Here is an 18,990-nt window from a genome sequence, read left to right as displayed (position 1 = left end):
ACTCACTGTGTACATATACAGTAGAAACCACTCACTGTGTACATATACAGTAGAAACTACTCACTGTGTACATATACAGTAGAAACCACTCACTGTGTACATATACAGTAGAAACCACTCACTGTGTCCATATACAGTAGAAACTACTCACTGTGTACATATACAGTAGAAACTACTCACTGTGTACATATACAGTAGAAACCACTCACTGTGTCCATATACAGTAGAAACTACTCACTCTGTCCATATACAGTAGAAACTACTCACTGTGTACATATACAGTAGAAACTACTCTGTGTCCATATACAGTAGAAACTACTCACTCTGTCCATATACAGTAGAAACTACTCACTGTGTACATATACAGTAGAAACCACTCACTGTGTCCATATACAGTAGAAACTACTCACTGTGTACATATACAGTAGAAACTACTCACTGTGTACATATACAGTAGAAACCACTCACTGTGTACATATACAGTAGAAACCACTCAGTGTCCATATACAGTAGAAACTACTCACTGTGTACATATACAGTAGAAACCACTCACTGTGTCCATATACAGTAGAAACTACTCACTGTGTACATATACAGTAGAAACCACTCAGTGTCCATATACAGTAGAAACTACTCACTGTGTACATATACAGTAGAAACCACTCAGTGTCCATATACAGTAGAAACTAGTCACTGTGTACATATACAGTAGAAACTACTCACTGTGTACATATACAGTAGAAACCACTCAGTGTCCATATACAGTAGAAACCACTCAGTGTCCATATACAGTAGAAACCACTCAGTGTCCATATACAGTAGAAACTAGTCACTGTGTACATATACAGTAGAAACTACTCACTGTGTACATATACAGTAGAAACTACTCTGTGTACATATACAGTAGAAACCACTCACTGTGTCCATATACAGTAGAAACTACTCACTGTGTACATATACAGTAGAAACTAGTCACTGTGTACATATACAGTAGAAACTACTCACTTGTGGCCTGTGTACCAGCCAGAGGCTGGCTCTCCTGGTGACCATTCACAGCGTACACATTGATCTGGTACTCCGTCTCTGGAGCCAACCCGGTCAGAGTGAAGTGGTTTCTGGTTGGGGGCAGCCTCTCTTCCTTGGCCCGGCCACCGCTGGTCATCTGATAGCGGATCCGGTAACCAGTAATGGTGGCGGTAGGAGACAGCCAGTGGACAGTGAAGGAGTTGGTCTGGATCTCAGAGAAGTCTAAACCAGTAGGCGCGTCCAGAGCTACAGGGAAGAGGTGGAGGACCAGAAGATACTTTATCACTTGCTGTGGTATTGCTACCGTAAACACATGTTATCATTTAGATGTATGAAATACAATACAATACACAGCCCTTACCTACGTACAGGACAACGACATTCTGTAATCATAATACATTGTGGCTTGTCTACCCAGCCTTTTCCTCTATTTTTTAACAATAAAAAGGAGAAATCTGTCAGTTTTATGCTACTTGATGAGGCGTTTTTTGGTAGAAAGGAGTTTTGTTTACTTGCCCCTCGTTTCCCTCTAGTGGTCAAACAAGTATCATTTTCAGCTTTAAAATATAATTTTCAAGGTATTTTGGACAGTACCCCTACAGCAAAATATATGCAATATGCACATGATACATACATTTACAGACACGTTACACGCATACGTAAACATTATGCATATACACTCGTACTTTCATCACCCTACTCTGATGCTATATCCATCACACTCACTGGTTCTCTGTGTTCCGCTGACGGGTGCGCTCGCTCTCTCCCCGTACACACACACAACGCTGACATAGTACTCCGTGTTGGGCAGCAGGTCTATATGGAGGCAGGGAAGCAAGCCAGTTGGTCAGGATTACAAAAGGACAACACAAAACACAAGCAATCGATTGTTTCCTCACAGTCACGTAGGTGACCCTGATCCTGGTCTAATATCTAGGAGTTTTCATAATACAACTTTGTCTTGTTTTTTACCCTTTCACTATACCACACTACAGAAGGTTAACCTTTCACTACCACACTACAGACGGTTAACCTTCTGTAGGGTGGTAGTGAAAGGGTTAACCATTTTGTCGTGTGGCAGTGAAAGGGTTACCCCCCTTCTGTATTGTTTCAGTGAAAGGGTTAACCATTTGGTTAGTGTGGCAGTGAAAGGGTTAAAACGTTGAGTGCTGGCACAGTGATGTCATCGTAGGGTCTTACTCTGCAGCAGGAAGGTGTTGGTGGCTCCGCCCACGTTGACCTCCTTGACGTCGTCGTCACTGGTGACGGGGTGGTGGCGGAGGACAAAGCGAGAGATGTCGCCGGGTGTGTCCACGTTAGGGGAGATCCAGGTCACCCTCATGTGATCAGGGCCCACCCCTCCGAAGTTCAGGTTGGTGGGTGCTGGAATGGCTGCAGGGGGGGGGGGGGGGGGGGGGGGGGGGGGTGATTGTATGGGTTAGCATATACTATTATATAAACTATTTATATATTTATATATACTATATATATATATTTATATACAAAACTATAAACCTCATCTAAAAGCTAAAGATGTCGCCCGGCTACTTTATAGAACCCTTTTAACCCTTTCAGGTGTACGTTCTCACATGTGAGATTGGAATTTTGAGAACCAAACGATCTGGCCATTGGAAGCTATAGATGGTATTACATTCTAAGAGACCCAAGTTCGCCAATGCAATAACTGACAGGAAACACACTTGGGTCCAAACTGTTACCTAGCAACAGCATTCCAGTGAAACCGTCTACCGACTCCTAGAATTTTGAGAAAGAATTCCAAAAAACGCACACCTGAAATATATCTAGATTAACAGTTTCAAGACATGAATCACTGAACTGCATAAGTATAACTTTTGAATCTATCTTTCACACACAAAATAGAATCTTCACAAAATGTTGCACTAGGAAATAAAACTGGTGTGTGTGTGTGTGTGTGTGTGTGTGTGTGTGTGTGTGTGTGTGTGTGTGTGTGTGTGTGTGTGTGTGTGTGTGTGTGTGTGTGTGTGTGTGTGTGTGTGTGTGTGTGTGTGTGTGTGTGTGTGTGTGTGTGTGTGTGTGTGTGTGTGTGAGAGAATAATAATCCCACAATGTACAAGTGCACTGATATTTGTGTCCTTTAAACATTGTCTTTATGTGGACATAAATAAAGATTCTAAATGTGTGTGTGTGTGTGTGTGTGTGTGTGTGTGTGTGTGTGTGTGTGTGTGTGTGTGTGTGTGTGTGTGTGTGTGTGTGTGTGTGTGTGTGTGTGTGTGTGTGTGTGTGTGTGTGTGTGTGTGTGTGTGTGTGTGTGTGTGTGTGTGAGAGAATAATAATCCCACAATGTACAAGTGCACTGATATTTGTGTCCTTTAAACATTGTCTTTATGTGGACATAAATAAAGATTCTAAATGTGTGTGTGTGTGTGTGTGTGTGTGTGTGTGTGTGTGTGTGTGTGTGTGTGTGTGTGTGTGTGTGTGTGTGTGTGTGTGTGTGTGTGTGTGTGTGTGTGTGTGTGTGTGTGTGTGTGTGTGTGTGTGTGTGTGTGTGTGTGTGTGTGTGCGTGTGTGTGTGTGTGTGAACCCTTGATGTGTGATTAGAAGAAACCCATCTATAATGTAATATGAGTTTAAAGAGTAACGATCTTATGATTTAATGTAATTTATTTCCTCTCTCTCTTTCTCTCTCTCTCTCTCTCTGTCATCTCAATTCCCAAGCCCCTCCCCTCTGATTGGAGTGAAAGTATGACATCACCAGTTTGTGTTTGTTTTGTGCGTGTGGTTGGTTCGCTCTCTCCTCCGTCTGTGACCGTGAAGACGCTGATGTCATAGTCCACACCAGGCTCCAAACCGCGAACCGTGTAATAACCGGAGGAGGCGTCCACCGTGTCTTGAACAATGGGCATGCCCTCGCCTGCTGTTACCACTACTATCCGGTAACCCGTAATGGCAGTATAGTTCAGGGGGATCCAACGCAGGCCAATGGTGGTATCAGTTATGTCGACAAAGTCAACTTTTCTCGGTGCCAGTATTTCTGAGAGAATTAAAGTGCGTGCAAAGCGCAGGCAAGCCAGAAACAGAGGAAGAGAAACACATACATTCGTGAGCGTGATTATGTCAAGAACATTCATTTCATTCCCATTAAATGCATCCAGAAATTAAGGAACAGAGTGTGTTCTGACTAGCAAATGAGCAGCCATGCTAGATAGACACTTTAGACAAGATAGACAAAATTACTGTAATCACTGAAAAGAAACATTCAAAGATAAACACGATCAATTAAGATAAAAATATGAATTATATAACGGTCGATTTTCAAGCGAGTGCTCCAGCCATTGTCCCAGAAACGTAACAATTAACATTCCTAATTAATGGACAGTGACATCATTCTCATGCAGGTCTGACAAAGTAAGGTGTGTAGACAGTCAACCAGACAAACACATACAATTCAGCCAATGATCGTGTTAGTAGGCATTCACAATCACAGTATCACTGCAAACAGACACTTAATGTTTGATGTTATAATGATGAAGACAGGAATGATTATTTTAAAGGGTGTTTTTTTTATCTTTTGGTAGCAGGATAGTTTCTTGGAAGGCTCTACTTGAGAGAGTGTTTATGAGAAACCAGGGACGATCCTGGAATAATATTTATATGGTGTCCTGGGATGAGTTGGATAAATCCTGGGAGTTTGGAATGATGAAAATAATGACAGTTGGTGGGAAAATGCTTGATCTGGGTCCCACCCTGACTCATACCCAAACTTTTCCTGGCAAATTCTCTCACACACATACAGAAACTCAGACACACCCCATGAACCACACCAATAGCTGGGACTCAAAACACCAGTAACTAACTAGCTACGTCTGCCCCCCATGGCTTGGCTCCTATCCCCGTACCTGGCGTGACAGTGGTGGACACGGGCTCGCTCTCCTTGTCGTCTTTCACAGTGACCACGCTGATGGTGTACTCCACGCCGGGGCTCAGGTTCTCCAGGGTGTGCTTGGTCTGTGTCGGCTGGACGAACTCCTCCAGGGAGTTTCCCCGCTGGCCGTCGGTGGGAGTGCACGTCACTCTGTAGCTGGTAATGTCTGAGTGTGTGGGGGGGGGTGACAGGGGTTATGGGGGGAGGGAAGATGGGAGAGAAGATGTGAGGAGTGAGACATTATGAAGAAAGAGAGAGAGATGGTGTGTGTGTGTGTGTGAGAGAAGAGAGAGAGAGAGAGAGAGGAGAGAGAGAGAGAGAGAGAGAGAGAGAGAGAGAGAGAGAGAGAGAGAGAGAGAGAGGCAAAAAATAAGAGAAATGAAGGTTGAGACAGTAACATTTGTCCTGGCACTAAATGCCATTAGTAGACCAAGGTCTAGACTCGCCTAAACCAGAGAAGCAATGCAATGGGCCAGCAGCGCGTGGGTAGGACGGTCAATATTTACCTGGTGTGTTGGCGCCTACCCACTGCACGGTCAGATCTCCGGTGTCTGGGTTGGACTGTAGACTCAAGTCAGTGGGAGGGGACAGGTCTGGGGGGGGGGGGCAGTTGAGAGCAAATGAGTGTTCATGATCAGTGTGTCTGTCGACAGCAAAACCTTCGGTTCCACCAGTACATTATAAAACAGGCTCATACAGAATGGTTAGAACAATGACATATATATACATATAGCCCAACAGCAAACCGTTTGAGAATCACTTAAAGGGACATGCATTGCTATTCCTAGCACTATTTGGGCAACTTTACACAATTCCTGTGAGTCTATGAAAGACATCTGTAAGGTTTATTTAAAAGAAAAAATCATTGTTTTATATTTCTAATGGGAGTACTCAAAAGCATCATTTTCTCCCTCTCTCTCTCTCGTTCGCTCGCGCTACAACCACAGAGCCAATCGGATCACTATCCGCTCCATCCTCGCCACGTGACATCACCATGCGAGTCAAATCAGAATGACCTGATTTTTTTCGACCAGGAAATGGTCTGAGCTGAATGAGAGCAATCCGGCCAATATGGTATTTAGAGACACAGACACATTGATACTATACTATTACTATAATACAATGCTAGGACACTGAAAAAAAGACATTTATAATGCATGTCACCTTTAATAACTACTGTAGCTTCCGTCACAGTCCATCGCAAGTCTTAACTCTCTCATTTAGGTGAATTTAAAGGTATCTGTAATGTCGCCAAACAGCGATCTCTACACAAAAGAACCCCACTTGGTATTGCACTTTGTTTACTTGTTTGTAAAAAGAATCTTTTAAATGTGTGGGTTGAGAGTTTAGTAACTTATTATACTGTACTGTGGATTTCTCTAGACCTCTCTTGGCTGAGCCTGAGGTGTGGCCAGCAGTGTTTTTTGTCCAAACATCAGACAAAAAACTAAAACTATAAACAGTACCATGTTTTGCCTAGAGGTCGCTGTTTGACAACATTCCAGATTCTACATTAAAAAAAAATATATAAAAAAAAAGGCTTATAAATATACTCACCAGTGATAACATTGCGGGGTGACAGGCTTGCCCTTGTTACGACCATTGAAAATGGGCTGCACACTGTAGGGTATACTCAGTTCCAGGGGGTCAGACCAGTCACTGAGACCGTTCCCAATGTTCGGACGTTGCGTCTTTGCGTGGTTTCCCCTTCCTGACTGGGGAGCACTGACAGCTGGGGAAACGAGGAAGTAGACACAAAGCAGTCGAGAGGTCAAAAGGTTATGCAACACAAGGACACACAAAGTGCATTTCCCATGAGCCGCCACTAGGGGCAGAGCGGCTAACCGTGAGTGAGTTAGTGACATCACCGGTCATCTAACAAAAGTAAAAATAAATAAATAAATTAATAAATAAGATAACGATAACACAAATAGCTTTATTCAGTTATGAACATCTGTTTTTCAAACTCTAGATTAAGCCATTGTTGTGCAGCAGTAAGCTGATGTTGCATGACGGAGGTTGTCTCTACCTTGTAACTGAACCTGGGGACTGGTAACCATGTGATGATGATGGAGGTGTCAGTGACGTCGGCGCTGAAGGGAGGGGCATTACCCACCTCAGGAGCTGGGAGTGGGAAAGAACAGCGTCATTCTAGTGCTGTCAGGCGATTAAAATGTTTTATCTAATTAATTACAGGATTTGTAATTAATTAATCAATATAATTAATCGCATTTTAATCGCATAACCATTTCAGGCCTGATATTTATTCTATATTCTATAATCATATTTCAAATTGCATGTGTCCGGATGGCAGAACTTCAGTACTGTATCTACAAAACCTTCTGTTTAATCATCTTCCATTTATTAATTTGCTGAGATTTTTCAGGTCTGGTCAATGGTGTTATTCACAGTCAAAGATAAACAAAAATATTTATTGATATTCTCCTTTGGTTCATTACAATTTACTCAAGCCTAGTAACAGGACACAGTATTTCTGACACTGGGAATACATTCCCTGAGATCCATAAATGTCCCTAGAATCAGATACCAAGAACATGCAAATGGATCATATTAAAAAAAGTCTGTAAATGTGTATTCCAAGGTTCTTATGGAATGAATGAAATAAAAAAAAATAATAAAAAAAAAGTATAAAAAAAAATGAAATAATAATTGTGTTTTTTTAAATAAATTTTGAGTTGATTTTCATAATGCGATAATTTGCTGTGTAATTAATTAATCTAATTAACACGATAAACGTACAGCCCTTCTAACCCATTCTATTGTATTCTCTTCTCTATTTCTCCTCATACTCACTGGTGGTGAAATGTTCCGTGACGCCCTCACTGAGACCGTTGTCCTTTTCAGAGTGCAGGGGTGACGGTGTACTGGGGTGTCGGGGCGCAGACCCCGGAGAGAGTACTGTGCCACCCCCCCCTGGGATCCTCTTCTGTGTGGGGTTGGAGCCCTCGACGCCCAGGAGGAGCCGGTAGCCGGTGACAACGGCGCGGGGAACCTCCCAGATGACCAGCGCACTGTCGGGGCCGACGTCGGTGAAACGCACATTGGTGGGCACATCGGGCTCTGAGAAGGAGATGGAGATTCAAAGGATTTTACGTCTCATCACCCGAATCGGTTTAAAACATCCCAATAGGCCCAATAGGCCACCTTGTTTATGGTTTGATTCCGTTTAAAAAAATAGACAATAATAAAAAGAGAACAATAGAATAGACAGAGTAAAATAGTGCAATAGTGCAGTGAAATAAAAAAATATAATAGAATACACAGTCAAAAATGATGCAACAGTGGAGGTGCAAATTTTTTTTTTCTGGATTACTGTTTAACAGTTTAAAGCCATCTTTACCTTCCCTGTATGGTATCCACAGTTTAAAAACCTGACAGTCTTCCCTCATACAGGCAACAAACGACGAATTACTGCGTGAATGTAGGGGAATCTCATTCCAGTTCACTGTACCACTGTAAAAGAAAGATCGGATTCAGTACCAGTAGGTACTTACTGGTAAACTGCTCTCCCACGAGAGGCTCACTCTCCACGCCTCCACTGATGGCGTAGATGTAGAAGCGGTAGAGCGTGCCGGGCTGCAGGTGCGGTGATGTCAGCGTAGGCGTTGTGTGACATGGGAAGCTGTAGGGGCCTCTGTTCTCTGCCATCGGGGCCGACAGGGGTGAAAGTGACCCGGTAACCAGTTACCTCGCTAGGGGGGGCCGACCCAGGTGATGCTGATCTTCACATCCGCAACCTCGTAGAACTGCAGGTCTGTGGGGGGTGCAACTTCCTCTGTAGGCAGGAAAAGGTAATATTGCGATTAATTGCGTTTCATTGCAGTATTATCAAGCAACATCATTATATTCCATCAAACCAGGAACCATTTGACAGGCACCGACTAGGTTATTCAAACGGTCACGCGCTAAGCATGAGACCACTGAAGGTTGTCTGTGTGAGGTCACCAAAAAGGAATAAATAAGTACAAGTACAACTATGAAGTTATTTGGCAAATGTTGCTGGAGCTGTACCCGATGCACAGATTTTCATTGGCTATTTCTCGTCCAAAGAATATCTGAAATTAGAGCTTATCTAAACTGAGAGGAACAATGATATTGAAATGGAACCAACTGTCAATCACCCCAACCAACTAACCAACCAACCAACCAACCAACCAACCAACCAACCAACCAACCAACCAACCAACAACCAATCAACCAACCAACCACTAAATATAACTTCATGTACAGTAGGTGCAAATACCTCTGTTACCACAGCTGGACTAGATATCTTAATTTGACAAAGTAGTGTTATGACAGGCCCAGTCCTGGCCCAAAACATGGGAAAACCCCTTTCCAAAACGTTCATCTGGCCCTATAAGGCTAGCCCAGCTCCAAGTACTGACTTAACTCACTGTCTGTCAGTTCCCACTGAGGACCAAACCCACCAGAAAGACTGATTTCAATCTTTCCATTCAAGGGAGTTGTGGCAGAATGAAGGTTTAATGAAATAAACAGCTCAAATTGGGCTAAAATTAAGAAGGTCTATGATGACATTTCTAAAGTATTTATTTGAATGGTACAGTATAGCTACTATTTGTCTAAATAGGGACCAACGTTGTAGTATTATCCTGAGATATTTTGAAATTGTCCTTTTCAATTCCATGGCATTGTACCTTTGTGTTAGTTACCAGGGCCTGACATTAACACCCGCCACCCACCAAATGCGGGTAGAATTCGGCAGTGGCGTGTAACTCCGTCACTCTTTGGCAGCCACTTTGGCGGGTAGACCGTGCAGCGTCACAGTTTTAGAGTCGTAGTGAAGACTTTGGAAGACCACTAGCCACAGTGGCTAAAGAGCTGTACCTGGGAGAGGTGAGCCGGCGGTGTTGATCTGCACGAAGACAGGCTCACTCTCCAGGTCCTCCTCCACGGCGTAGATGCTGATATTATAGAGCAGTCCGGGATGAAGGTCGACCAGGGTCACTGAGTTCTGTGTGACTGGCAGGTTCAGCTCTGTGCTGCTGCCCTCTATTGACGGGGTGTATACCACACGGTAACCTGGAAGACAGGATTCTCACGTTAGTGTTTGTGATATGTTTCAATGAGCCTGGGTCACATCATGACAACAGTAGTAATATGTTTGTGATATGTTTCAATGAGCCCTGGGTCACATGACAACAGTAGTATGTTTGTGATATGTTTCAATAAGCCTGGGTCACATGACAACAGTAGTAATATGTTTGTGATATGTTTCAATGAGCCTGGGTCACATGACAACAGTAGTAATATCTTTGTGATTATGTTTCAATGAGCCTGGGTCACATGACAACAGTAGTAATATGTTTGTGATATTTCAATAAGCCTGGGTCACATGACAACAGTAGCAATATGTTTGTGAATATGTTTCAATGAGCCTGGGTCACATGACAACAGTAGCAATATGTTTGTGAATAAGCCTGGGTCACATGACAACAGTAGTAATATGTTTGTGATATGTTCAATAAGCCTGGTCACATGACAACAGTAGTAATATGTTTGTGATATGTTTCAATAAGCCTGGGTCACATGACAACAGTAGTAATATGTTTGTGATATTTCAATAAGCCTGGGTCACATGACAACAGTAGTAATATGTTTGTGATATGTTTCAATGAGCCTGGTCACATGACAACAGTAGTAATATGTTTGTGATATGTTTCAATGAGCCTGGGTCACATGACAACAGTAGTAATATGTTTGTGATATGTTTCAATGAGCCTGGGTCACATGACAACAGTAGTAATATGTTTGTGATATTTCAATGAGCCTGGGTCACATGACAACAGTAGTAATATGTTTGTGATATGTTTCAATGAGCCTGGGTCACATGACAACAGTAGTATATGTTTGTGATATTTCAATAAGCCTGGGTCACATGACAACAGTAGTAATATGTTTGTGATATGTTTCAATAAGCCTGGGTCACATGACAACAGTAGCAATATGTTTGTGATATGTTTCAATAAGCCTGGGTCACATGACAACAGTAGCAATATGTTTGTGATATTTCAATAAGCCTGGGTCACATGACAACAGTAATAATATGTTTGTGATATGTTTCAATAAGCCTGGGTCACATGACAACAGTAGCAATATGTTTGTGATATTTCAATAAGCCTGGGTCACATGACAACAGTAGTAATATGTTTGTGATGTGTTTCAATGAGCCTGGGTTCCACCCATGACAAGAAAACAAATCTAATTAGGGTCCCCGACTTAAAAGGTTGAACAACAATGATATAGAGGATGGTGCATGTTTGTGTAGTTCCTCACCAGTGATGGGGGCCTGAGGCTTGGCCCAGCTGATGTGGATGGAGGTCTCTCCCACGTCACTGACCCGGTGTTGAACAGGGGCATCAGGAGCTGAGGGGGCAGAGCATTATATTCCATTATATATTGCATGCTATATGTGGTCTCTCTCTATCCATAGAATATACACAATCCTTGGTTCCCCAAGTCAATCATTTGTATATTTTTCCATGCTGAAAGTATATTTTTTAAGTATATTTTTACCCATATGCACTTGTTGGTACTGATGCTTTCACATGTTTAGTATGAAAGTCATTAATATCATTAATGTCATTAATCTAAGTACACTTAAAAAAAAAGTATAACTGAGACAACTTTTAACACACTAAGTACAACTTAAGTGGTTTAATTTAACACAACTTCAGTATACTTTCTGACTACATAAAACATATGATAGTAAGTGTGTGTATACTTTTTTCTTTAGTTCGTTTTAAAACAGGGAACACGGAGGACAGGAGACCTCTTGGGAACAGGAGGGCGGCTCCTACCTGTGGTTTGCGAGGTGCTGAGGATGAGATGAGGTTCCCCGTCGGTGGGAAGCTCGTACACATTGACGTTGTACCTGCGTCCTGGTAGGAGGTCAGTGATGCTGACATGACTGGCGGTATGGGGCAGGTCTGAGGAAGAAATTTTAAAAATTTAAAATTAAATATTTTTTTTTTTTTTAATTACAATTTTTTTTTTATGTTGTGGGACTTGTACAGCACTTTGTTCAACTTTGTCAGTGCTGTAAAGTTTAAACCTTTTAAATCTTAGACAAACGAAACACTTTGCTTTCATGAAATATTGTAAGCCGTCATTTGAGGCTTTATAAAAGCAGCACAATGAACACAAACCTGTCAGTGCCGAGTCCAACCTCATCTTAAATAACAAACAGCATTGCTTGTTGTAGTTAACAAAGAGAGGCAGAGTTGATTTTGCAAAAAATAAAATTAAAAAATCATATTATTATTATTATTTTATTTTTTTAATAATCGAATTTTATTTTCATATTCGAATCCCATGCCCATCGAACGAAGCTTCGAAGCTTCGAAGTATTTAAGACAGCCCTAGTAGGATTATTCTACGTTAACCGCCAAGACTCTCACCGACTACTTTAGGCTTAGCTCCGTCCTCGCTGAGCTCGTACTGCACCCTGAAGCCTGAGAGCGTCTCGGAGGCCGAGGTCCAGGAGATGACGAAGCTGTTGGAAGTGATTTCTGTCACCGACTCAGAAGTATCCACTACTGGAGGGGGCTGGGTAGTCTCTCCCTCTGAAGTCTCCACTGGAGAGAGGTGAGGGAGAGAGAGAGAGAGAGGGGGGGGGGGGAGGAGAGAGAGAGAGAGAGAGAGAGAGAGAGAGAGAGAGAGAGAGAGAGAGAGAGAGAGAGAGAGAGAGAGAGGGGGGGGGGGGGAGAGGGTGAGGGAGGAGAGAGAGAGATAGAGAGAGAGAGAGACGGATAGAGATAGAGAGAGGGATACATATATATATAGAGAGAGGGAGAGAGAGAGTGATAGAGGGATAGAGAGAGACACAGAGAGAGAGAGAGGGATACAGAGAGAGAGAGAGAGAGAGAGAGAGAGAGAGAGAGAGAGAGAGAGAGAGAGAGAGAGAGAGAGACGGATATAGAGCGAGAGAGGGATACAGCACAAGAGAGAGAGAGAGAGAGGGAGAGAGAGAGACAGAGGTGGGGGTGTGTGAAAACCTTTTATTACTCCGGCATACACACGCCACCAAAGGACTATCGTCAATGTATATCTCCACGTGGTAACGTTCGTCCAGGTTCGTCCCGGCCAGGCGCCGCTGGCCCTCACTCAGCCCCGTGACTCACGTGATCCGGTGGTGGTGGTGAAGTCGAAGCGCGTGGTCTCGCGCCGTCCGCTCCGCAGGAAGGTGATGAGCTGACCCTCGTAGGTGACGCCCGGCCGCAGCCCGGCGATGGTGTAGGAGTTCAGGTGTCCGGAGATGGTGACCTCCCTCCAGGCCGTGCGGGTGTTTTTCTGTCGGGGGGAGAGGTCAGAGGGCACACGTTAAGAGGTTTTCTGGGTTAAGGTCGATGACAGAGAATAGGCTTTTTAAAGAGGACTCTATTCCACATTTAACGGGGCCCCCTCCTGGCCAGAGAGATACTACGGTTCGGGTTAGGGCCACTCTGCTGCGCCTCTCCAGCTGTAAATCAACCCCGGACCCTGGCGGCGTCAGTGCCATTGAGATATACGGATTACTTCATTGAAACTCTCTGACACCGATTAACTTTTTTCTAACAACATTTTACCTAAAATTCCAGAGTTACTGATCAATCTAGGGAGATGACACATCTCATTGTGATGACACCTGTGTGCTAATGCAGTGGTTCCCAGCATGGGGTCCAGGGACCCCTGGAGCACCCCTGGGGGAGTTCCAGGGGGTCCCCAGGAAAATAGGGAAAACTTACATTCACTAGAAGTGAGAGCGTATTATAGTGGTGTGACTATTCTGATCACAGATACAATTTTCTCCACCGTAACTACAGTAGATAGACAACTATAAACGCTTGACTTAAACATATCTAGCAACCAACATCTTCTCGGATGGGGGTCCCTGGCTGGGACAAGATCTTATCAAACAGGGGTTCACGCACTAATGTGTATCAATGAGGGTCCCTGACGCAAAGGGTTGAGAACTATACCAACGCTTGTTACGGTCATTGACTGGGAACCAGCTCTGTGTGTTATGACCAGTGACTGGGAACCAGCTCTGTGTGTTATGACCATTGACTGGGAACCAGCTCTGTGTGTTATGACCATTGACTGGGAACCAGCTCTGTGTGTTATGACCATTGACTGGGAACCAGCTCTGTGTGTTATGAACATTGACTGGGAACCAGCTCTGTGTGTTATGAACATTGACTGTGTGTTTCACTGCAGCAGCCAGCGTAGGTTGGCTTTACACACTGTTGAGAAGGGGGGAGGGATTATTTGAAGGCGGAGGAGGGAGAGTGACTTTGCTGTCCAACACATACAAACCACTTAACAGGAAACGTGTTTGAAGTTTGAATTAAATGATGGGGTGGGGTCATAAAAATGTCCTACAACTTGGCAGTTCATGAGGTCTTCAAAGAGAGTGGGTGTGTGGGAAAAGAAACACATGGAATAAGGGGGAGAGTGAGGAGAGAGAGAGAGAGAGGGAGAGAGAGAGAGAGAGAGAGAGAGAGAGAGAGAGAGAGAGAGAGAGGAGAGAGAGAGAGAGAGAGAGAGAGAGAGAGAGAGAGAGAGGGGAATGTTTTCCCATGGTTACAAAAAAGAGCACAGATGCATGGTTGCATGCGTCTATGTTCATGCATAATGTAACATATGCCCTGTAGCATGTTATGTTAATTAAAAATATTTAATGGTTACTACTGTATGTATATCAAATTTCTTTGTCAGTAATTTTACCTTTTTATTAATAGCTGTAAGGTGTACATATTTATTTATATATATATATATATATATATATATATATATATACAGTATAGAAATATAAAATATATATATATCTTTATATTTCTATACTGTTGTTTGCTGCAGCTCAAATGTATCCCTTGCCCCACTTTGCCTTTATGTCTCTGTCTGTATTTTGTGTATTTGTTTGTTTGTTTTGCTGCCATTTTGGCCAGGTCTGCTCATCTTTGATCTCATGTGTGTGTGTGGTGTGCGTGTGCGTGTGCGTGTGCGTGTGCGTGTGCGTGTGCGTGTGCGTGTGCGTGTGTGTGTGTGTGTGTGTGTGTACACAGAGTTCATGCACCCATTCCCTGTTTGTGCATGCTGCGCAAACTTCAGTCAACATTACAGATTAAACCTTGTCCTCTTTCAGACATGATGGAAAGAAAAAAGGCATTTGAACAGATTTTTTCACAATTTACAATGCAAGTTTGTCATCATTTCTGGAAGTAATGAGTGGCTTCACTCAGTTTGACCAACACTGTTTGTAGGGTGAACATAAGCACTGAATCATAGGTCCACAGGATGGAAGGTCAACAAACGTCTGGCTCCGGCCCATCAGGCTTCAACACTGACCTAGCGTGAACCGTGGGAGCGCGAAGCGGCTGTCGAGTCAAAACCTGAAGCGTTTCTCTACAAAGCGAAGTGTGAAGCTTCCAGACTGAAAGCCTTTAACCGCTACTCCATGTGGTCAACAGAAATACCACCAGCATCTGAACTGAGGTGGTGAATACCTGAGGTCTACCTGAGGTCTCCACACCATCATGGACAACCCCTCCCCACCACCACTATACACACACACGTACTTGGCCGATAGAAGAGCACGTTCATTGTACTAAGACTCCCAAGATGCAAACACTGAGCGGCACAGGAAGTCCTTCAATTCCAACAGCCATCAGACTATAACACCTCACTGTGCCTCAACTGCCTCACTGAGCACAGAGTAACAGTACAAACTCTTGCATATCTTCCTGGACTATACAACTACATTTTAAACAATTACATTTTTGACTGTACATTTGACTGTATATTTTTGGCTGTATATTTTAGAATGTATATACCAGTAGCGGCCGGGTGTGAATTACATTTGGGTGGTCGCGGGTGGGGGGGGGGGGGGGGGGGTGAAGGGGGGTAAGCGGACAGCTCACAGCTGACCAAGTGGACAGCTGACGACATAACGTTACCAACGTTAATCGTGTTACTACACTAGTACACGTATGATCAATGCAATAATGAACACATATATATATATCTTGTCTTTTTTAACAAGTTACCATTCATTCATTCATCCATTATGCGTCAAATTAACAACAACAGAGAGAGAGAGAGAGAGAGAGAGAGAGAGAGAGAGAGAGAGGAGAGAGAGAGAGAGAGAGCGAATTAACTCACTGTTTACGTGGTCGAGGAGGGCTTGATAAGTGTATAATTATGTCCACTGTTGTCCCACAGTCCCAGACCGTTGATGTATATCCACTCTGTCCAGACTGCATCCAGCTATTAGCCAAATAGCTTGTTGTTGTTGTTGTTGTTGAATGAGTCTGTCTTTGCCCATTTCCGCGTCGAACAGCCTGCAAACTACCTGGCGTCTATCGCCCTGCTCTAAGACAAACTCTAACCTTAACCAACTTTGAAAGAGTGCCTAAGCTTAACCGTCGAAAGAACTTGCCGTCACGCTCTAAGACAAACTCTAACGTTACCAACCTACTTCGAACGAAGAGTGGCTAGGCTTCCCAGTGTAGAAACTGTCGTCGGCCAATCAGAGCGTCTCCGAGAAATGCGGCTACGGAAATTATTGACGCTGCTTGCTTAGAATGATATATTATAGACCGCTTCAAAACGCGCCCGGTTTCCATCATAATACATCTATTTCAACGCACAGCGAATTACGCACTGATTGGCTGCGACAGTACAGCGATGAAACCAGTGCACGCCCACTGTGAGCGCTATGCGTCTAGCCCAGGGAAATGCGGCTATGGAAAGTATAGAGGCGGTATTATTCTCTAGCAGACAGTCACTTCCTGTTCATGAAAAACATTATTTATATTTGATATATTAACGTTATATTGTGCATTGGAAACACAAACATACTTAAAATGAGTAATATTATTCATTTTAAACATGTTTATTTGATTTCTAGGGCTCTTAAAAAGAAAAGAAAAAAAGAAAAAAAATCTTCTTCTTCTCTCTTTTCACCAGGGAGGGCGGCGCTCTAGCGCCCCCATTGACCAGCCGCCACTGGTATATACATATTTTAGAATGTATATCCCTGACTGTATTTTTATTGTTATTTGTGATTTTTGACTAACCTAAATGTTTATTGTGAGTGATCTGAATTTCTTTGTGCTGAATTTCCCTCTGGATCAATAAAGTACTTCTATTCTATTCTACTCCATTAGATGGGACCGAATGTGCCCGAGGAAGAGCTTCACGTTGAAACATCTGTGTCGCCCCCATCTTAGCTAATTGTGTTCTATTGCTTTTGATGCGCTTCCTCGTCTACCTTTGCATTCAAGTGACTCCTATCTTTCCGTTTCTGATAAACATTGTTGTCCTTTCGGGAGCCCTTCTCTCTCTCATGGTTGACTAGTGAAGGCGAACAGCCCACTCACCATTCTCCACTTTAGGATGTATTGGGTGATGTGAGCGGAGGCGGGGGGTTCCACTGGATAGGGTGGGAGTCTGGCTGCTTCCCTGCCTCTGTGATGATCACCTGGACCGGCCTGTGGCCACCTGGGAGGAGGGAGAGGATGGAGGATTAGAGAAGAGCAAAACTGTTGAGGAGAGAGGATCTCTCGGCATGTTGGGGTTTGTGTGTGTGTGTGTGTGTGTGTGTGTGTTGCGTGTGTGTGTGTGTGTGTGTGTGTGTGCGTGCGTGCGTGTGTGTGTGTGTGTGTGTGTGTGTGTGTGTGTGTGCGTGTGTGTGTGTGTGTGTGTTTCTCGAGGAGGTGGGCAGGATATAGTGTATTTTAAATATATTTTCTAAATGAATAACATTTCTATAAATAATAGAAACTGAGATGGTTATGATAGATGGACAATCAACATAAATTGCTTAACATTTCAGTTTATAACTGTCTGCTGAGCTCCCAATAAAACTACATTTAAGATAAGGACAATGCTGTATGACTTCATGGCCAAGTATTCCTTTATTAATCCCCTTGCCACATAAATATGTATTATACTATTGCCTAAAAAAATATGGTTAAATATGGTATTATATTAGTGCCTACTACAGGAGTAAGTAAGTTATACCTGCAAACAAGAACAACATACTTTATACTTATGAGCCTGGTCTCTTTTGAAAGATGACATTCTGAAGTTTCTGATTCCAGAAAGAAAATTCACTTTTAGTGCTAACGTAATAAGTAACTTGTTACTCAAGTTTTTCTGTAGTAGTTAGTAGTCCAGAGGTAGTATTTCCCCAGAATGCCTGGAGGCTTACAAATCCATATGGACCCATAGCCTGAAGCCTTATGTAGTACATGGCCAAATTTCATAAAGATCCATTCAGAAATGAGTGATTAGGAGTGATTTGGTAAACTGTGTACAAAAGAAAAACTCAGTTTTCTCATAGACTTCAATCGGCTGTTTTTCTCTTCCTGTTTGCTCGTTAGTTTTCACTAGATCCTAGATTATATTAGTGCCTACTACAGAGTTAAGTAAGTTAAAATAGTTATTATATTAGTGCCTACTACAGGAGTAAGTAAGTTAAATAGGTATTATATTAGTGCCTACTACAGGAGTAAGTAAGTTAAATAGGTATATATTAGTGCCTACTACAGGAGTAAGTAAGTTAAATAGGTATTATATTAGTGCCTACTACAGGAGTAAGTAAGTTAAATAGGTATTATATTAGTGCCTACTACAGGAGTAAGTAAGTTAAATAGGTATATATTAGTGGCCTACTACAGGAGTAAGTAAGTTAAATAGGTTATATATTAGTGCCTACTACAGGAGTAAGTAAGTTAAATAGGTATTATATTAGTGCCTACTACAGGAGTAAGTAGTTAAATAGGTTTATATTAGGCCTACTACAGGAGTAAGTAAGTTAAATAGGTATTATATTAGTGCCTACTACAGGAGTAAGTAAGTTAAATAGTATTATATTAGTGCCTACTACAGGAGTAAGTAAGGTGACTGCTGTTGCCTTTTTGCCTCTGTAAAATAGATTAGTTTTGCGTTTAACTGGGGCCCCAAGGCCGGCCCTAACACCCACTGCCTTCTCCACTGTTTAAAATAACACCAAGGAATTATGTTCTAGCAACCTC

At 42.8% G+C, this 18,990-nt stretch overlaps 1 protein-coding gene across 1 annotated transcript in view; it reads right to left on the bottom strand.

Annotated features, from left to right (window-relative positions):
- Positions 1-18,990, bottom strand: part of LOC311246836 (fibronectin-like) — a 43,030-nt gene that overhangs the window by 13,719 nt on the left and 10,321 nt on the right. The window contains 25 exon segments of the mRNA XM_084337080.1: positions 1,006-1,272; positions 1,753-1,842; positions 2,227-2,418; positions 3,761-4,039; positions 4,905-5,096; positions 5,437-5,523; positions 6,488-6,503; positions 6,505-6,555; positions 6,557-6,574; positions 6,576-6,662; positions 6,960-7,054; positions 7,745-7,802; positions 7,804-7,818; positions 7,820-7,864; positions 7,866-8,011; positions 8,446-8,536; positions 8,538-8,651; positions 8,653-8,726; positions 9,797-9,991; positions 11,246-11,335; positions 11,770-11,898; positions 12,370-12,546; positions 13,093-13,261; positions 17,332-17,378; positions 17,381-17,452. Coding sequence (XP_084193206.1) covers positions 1,006-1,272; positions 1,753-1,842; positions 2,227-2,418; positions 3,761-4,039; positions 4,905-5,096; positions 5,437-5,523; positions 6,488-6,503; positions 6,505-6,555; positions 6,557-6,574; positions 6,576-6,662; positions 6,960-7,054; positions 7,745-7,802; positions 7,804-7,818; positions 7,820-7,864; positions 7,866-8,011; positions 8,446-8,536; positions 8,538-8,651; positions 8,653-8,726; positions 9,797-9,991; positions 11,246-11,335; positions 11,770-11,898; positions 12,370-12,546; positions 13,093-13,261; positions 17,332-17,378; positions 17,381-17,452 — 2,796 coding nt within the window.

Source organism: Notolepis coatsorum (assembly GCF_963971535.1).
Source record: "Notolepis coatsorum genome assembly, chromosome: 20".
Taxonomy (NCBI): Eukaryota; Metazoa; Chordata; class Actinopteri; order Aulopiformes; family Paralepididae; genus Notolepis; species Notolepis coatsorum.
This window is presented reverse-complemented; position numbering and strand designations above follow the sequence as displayed.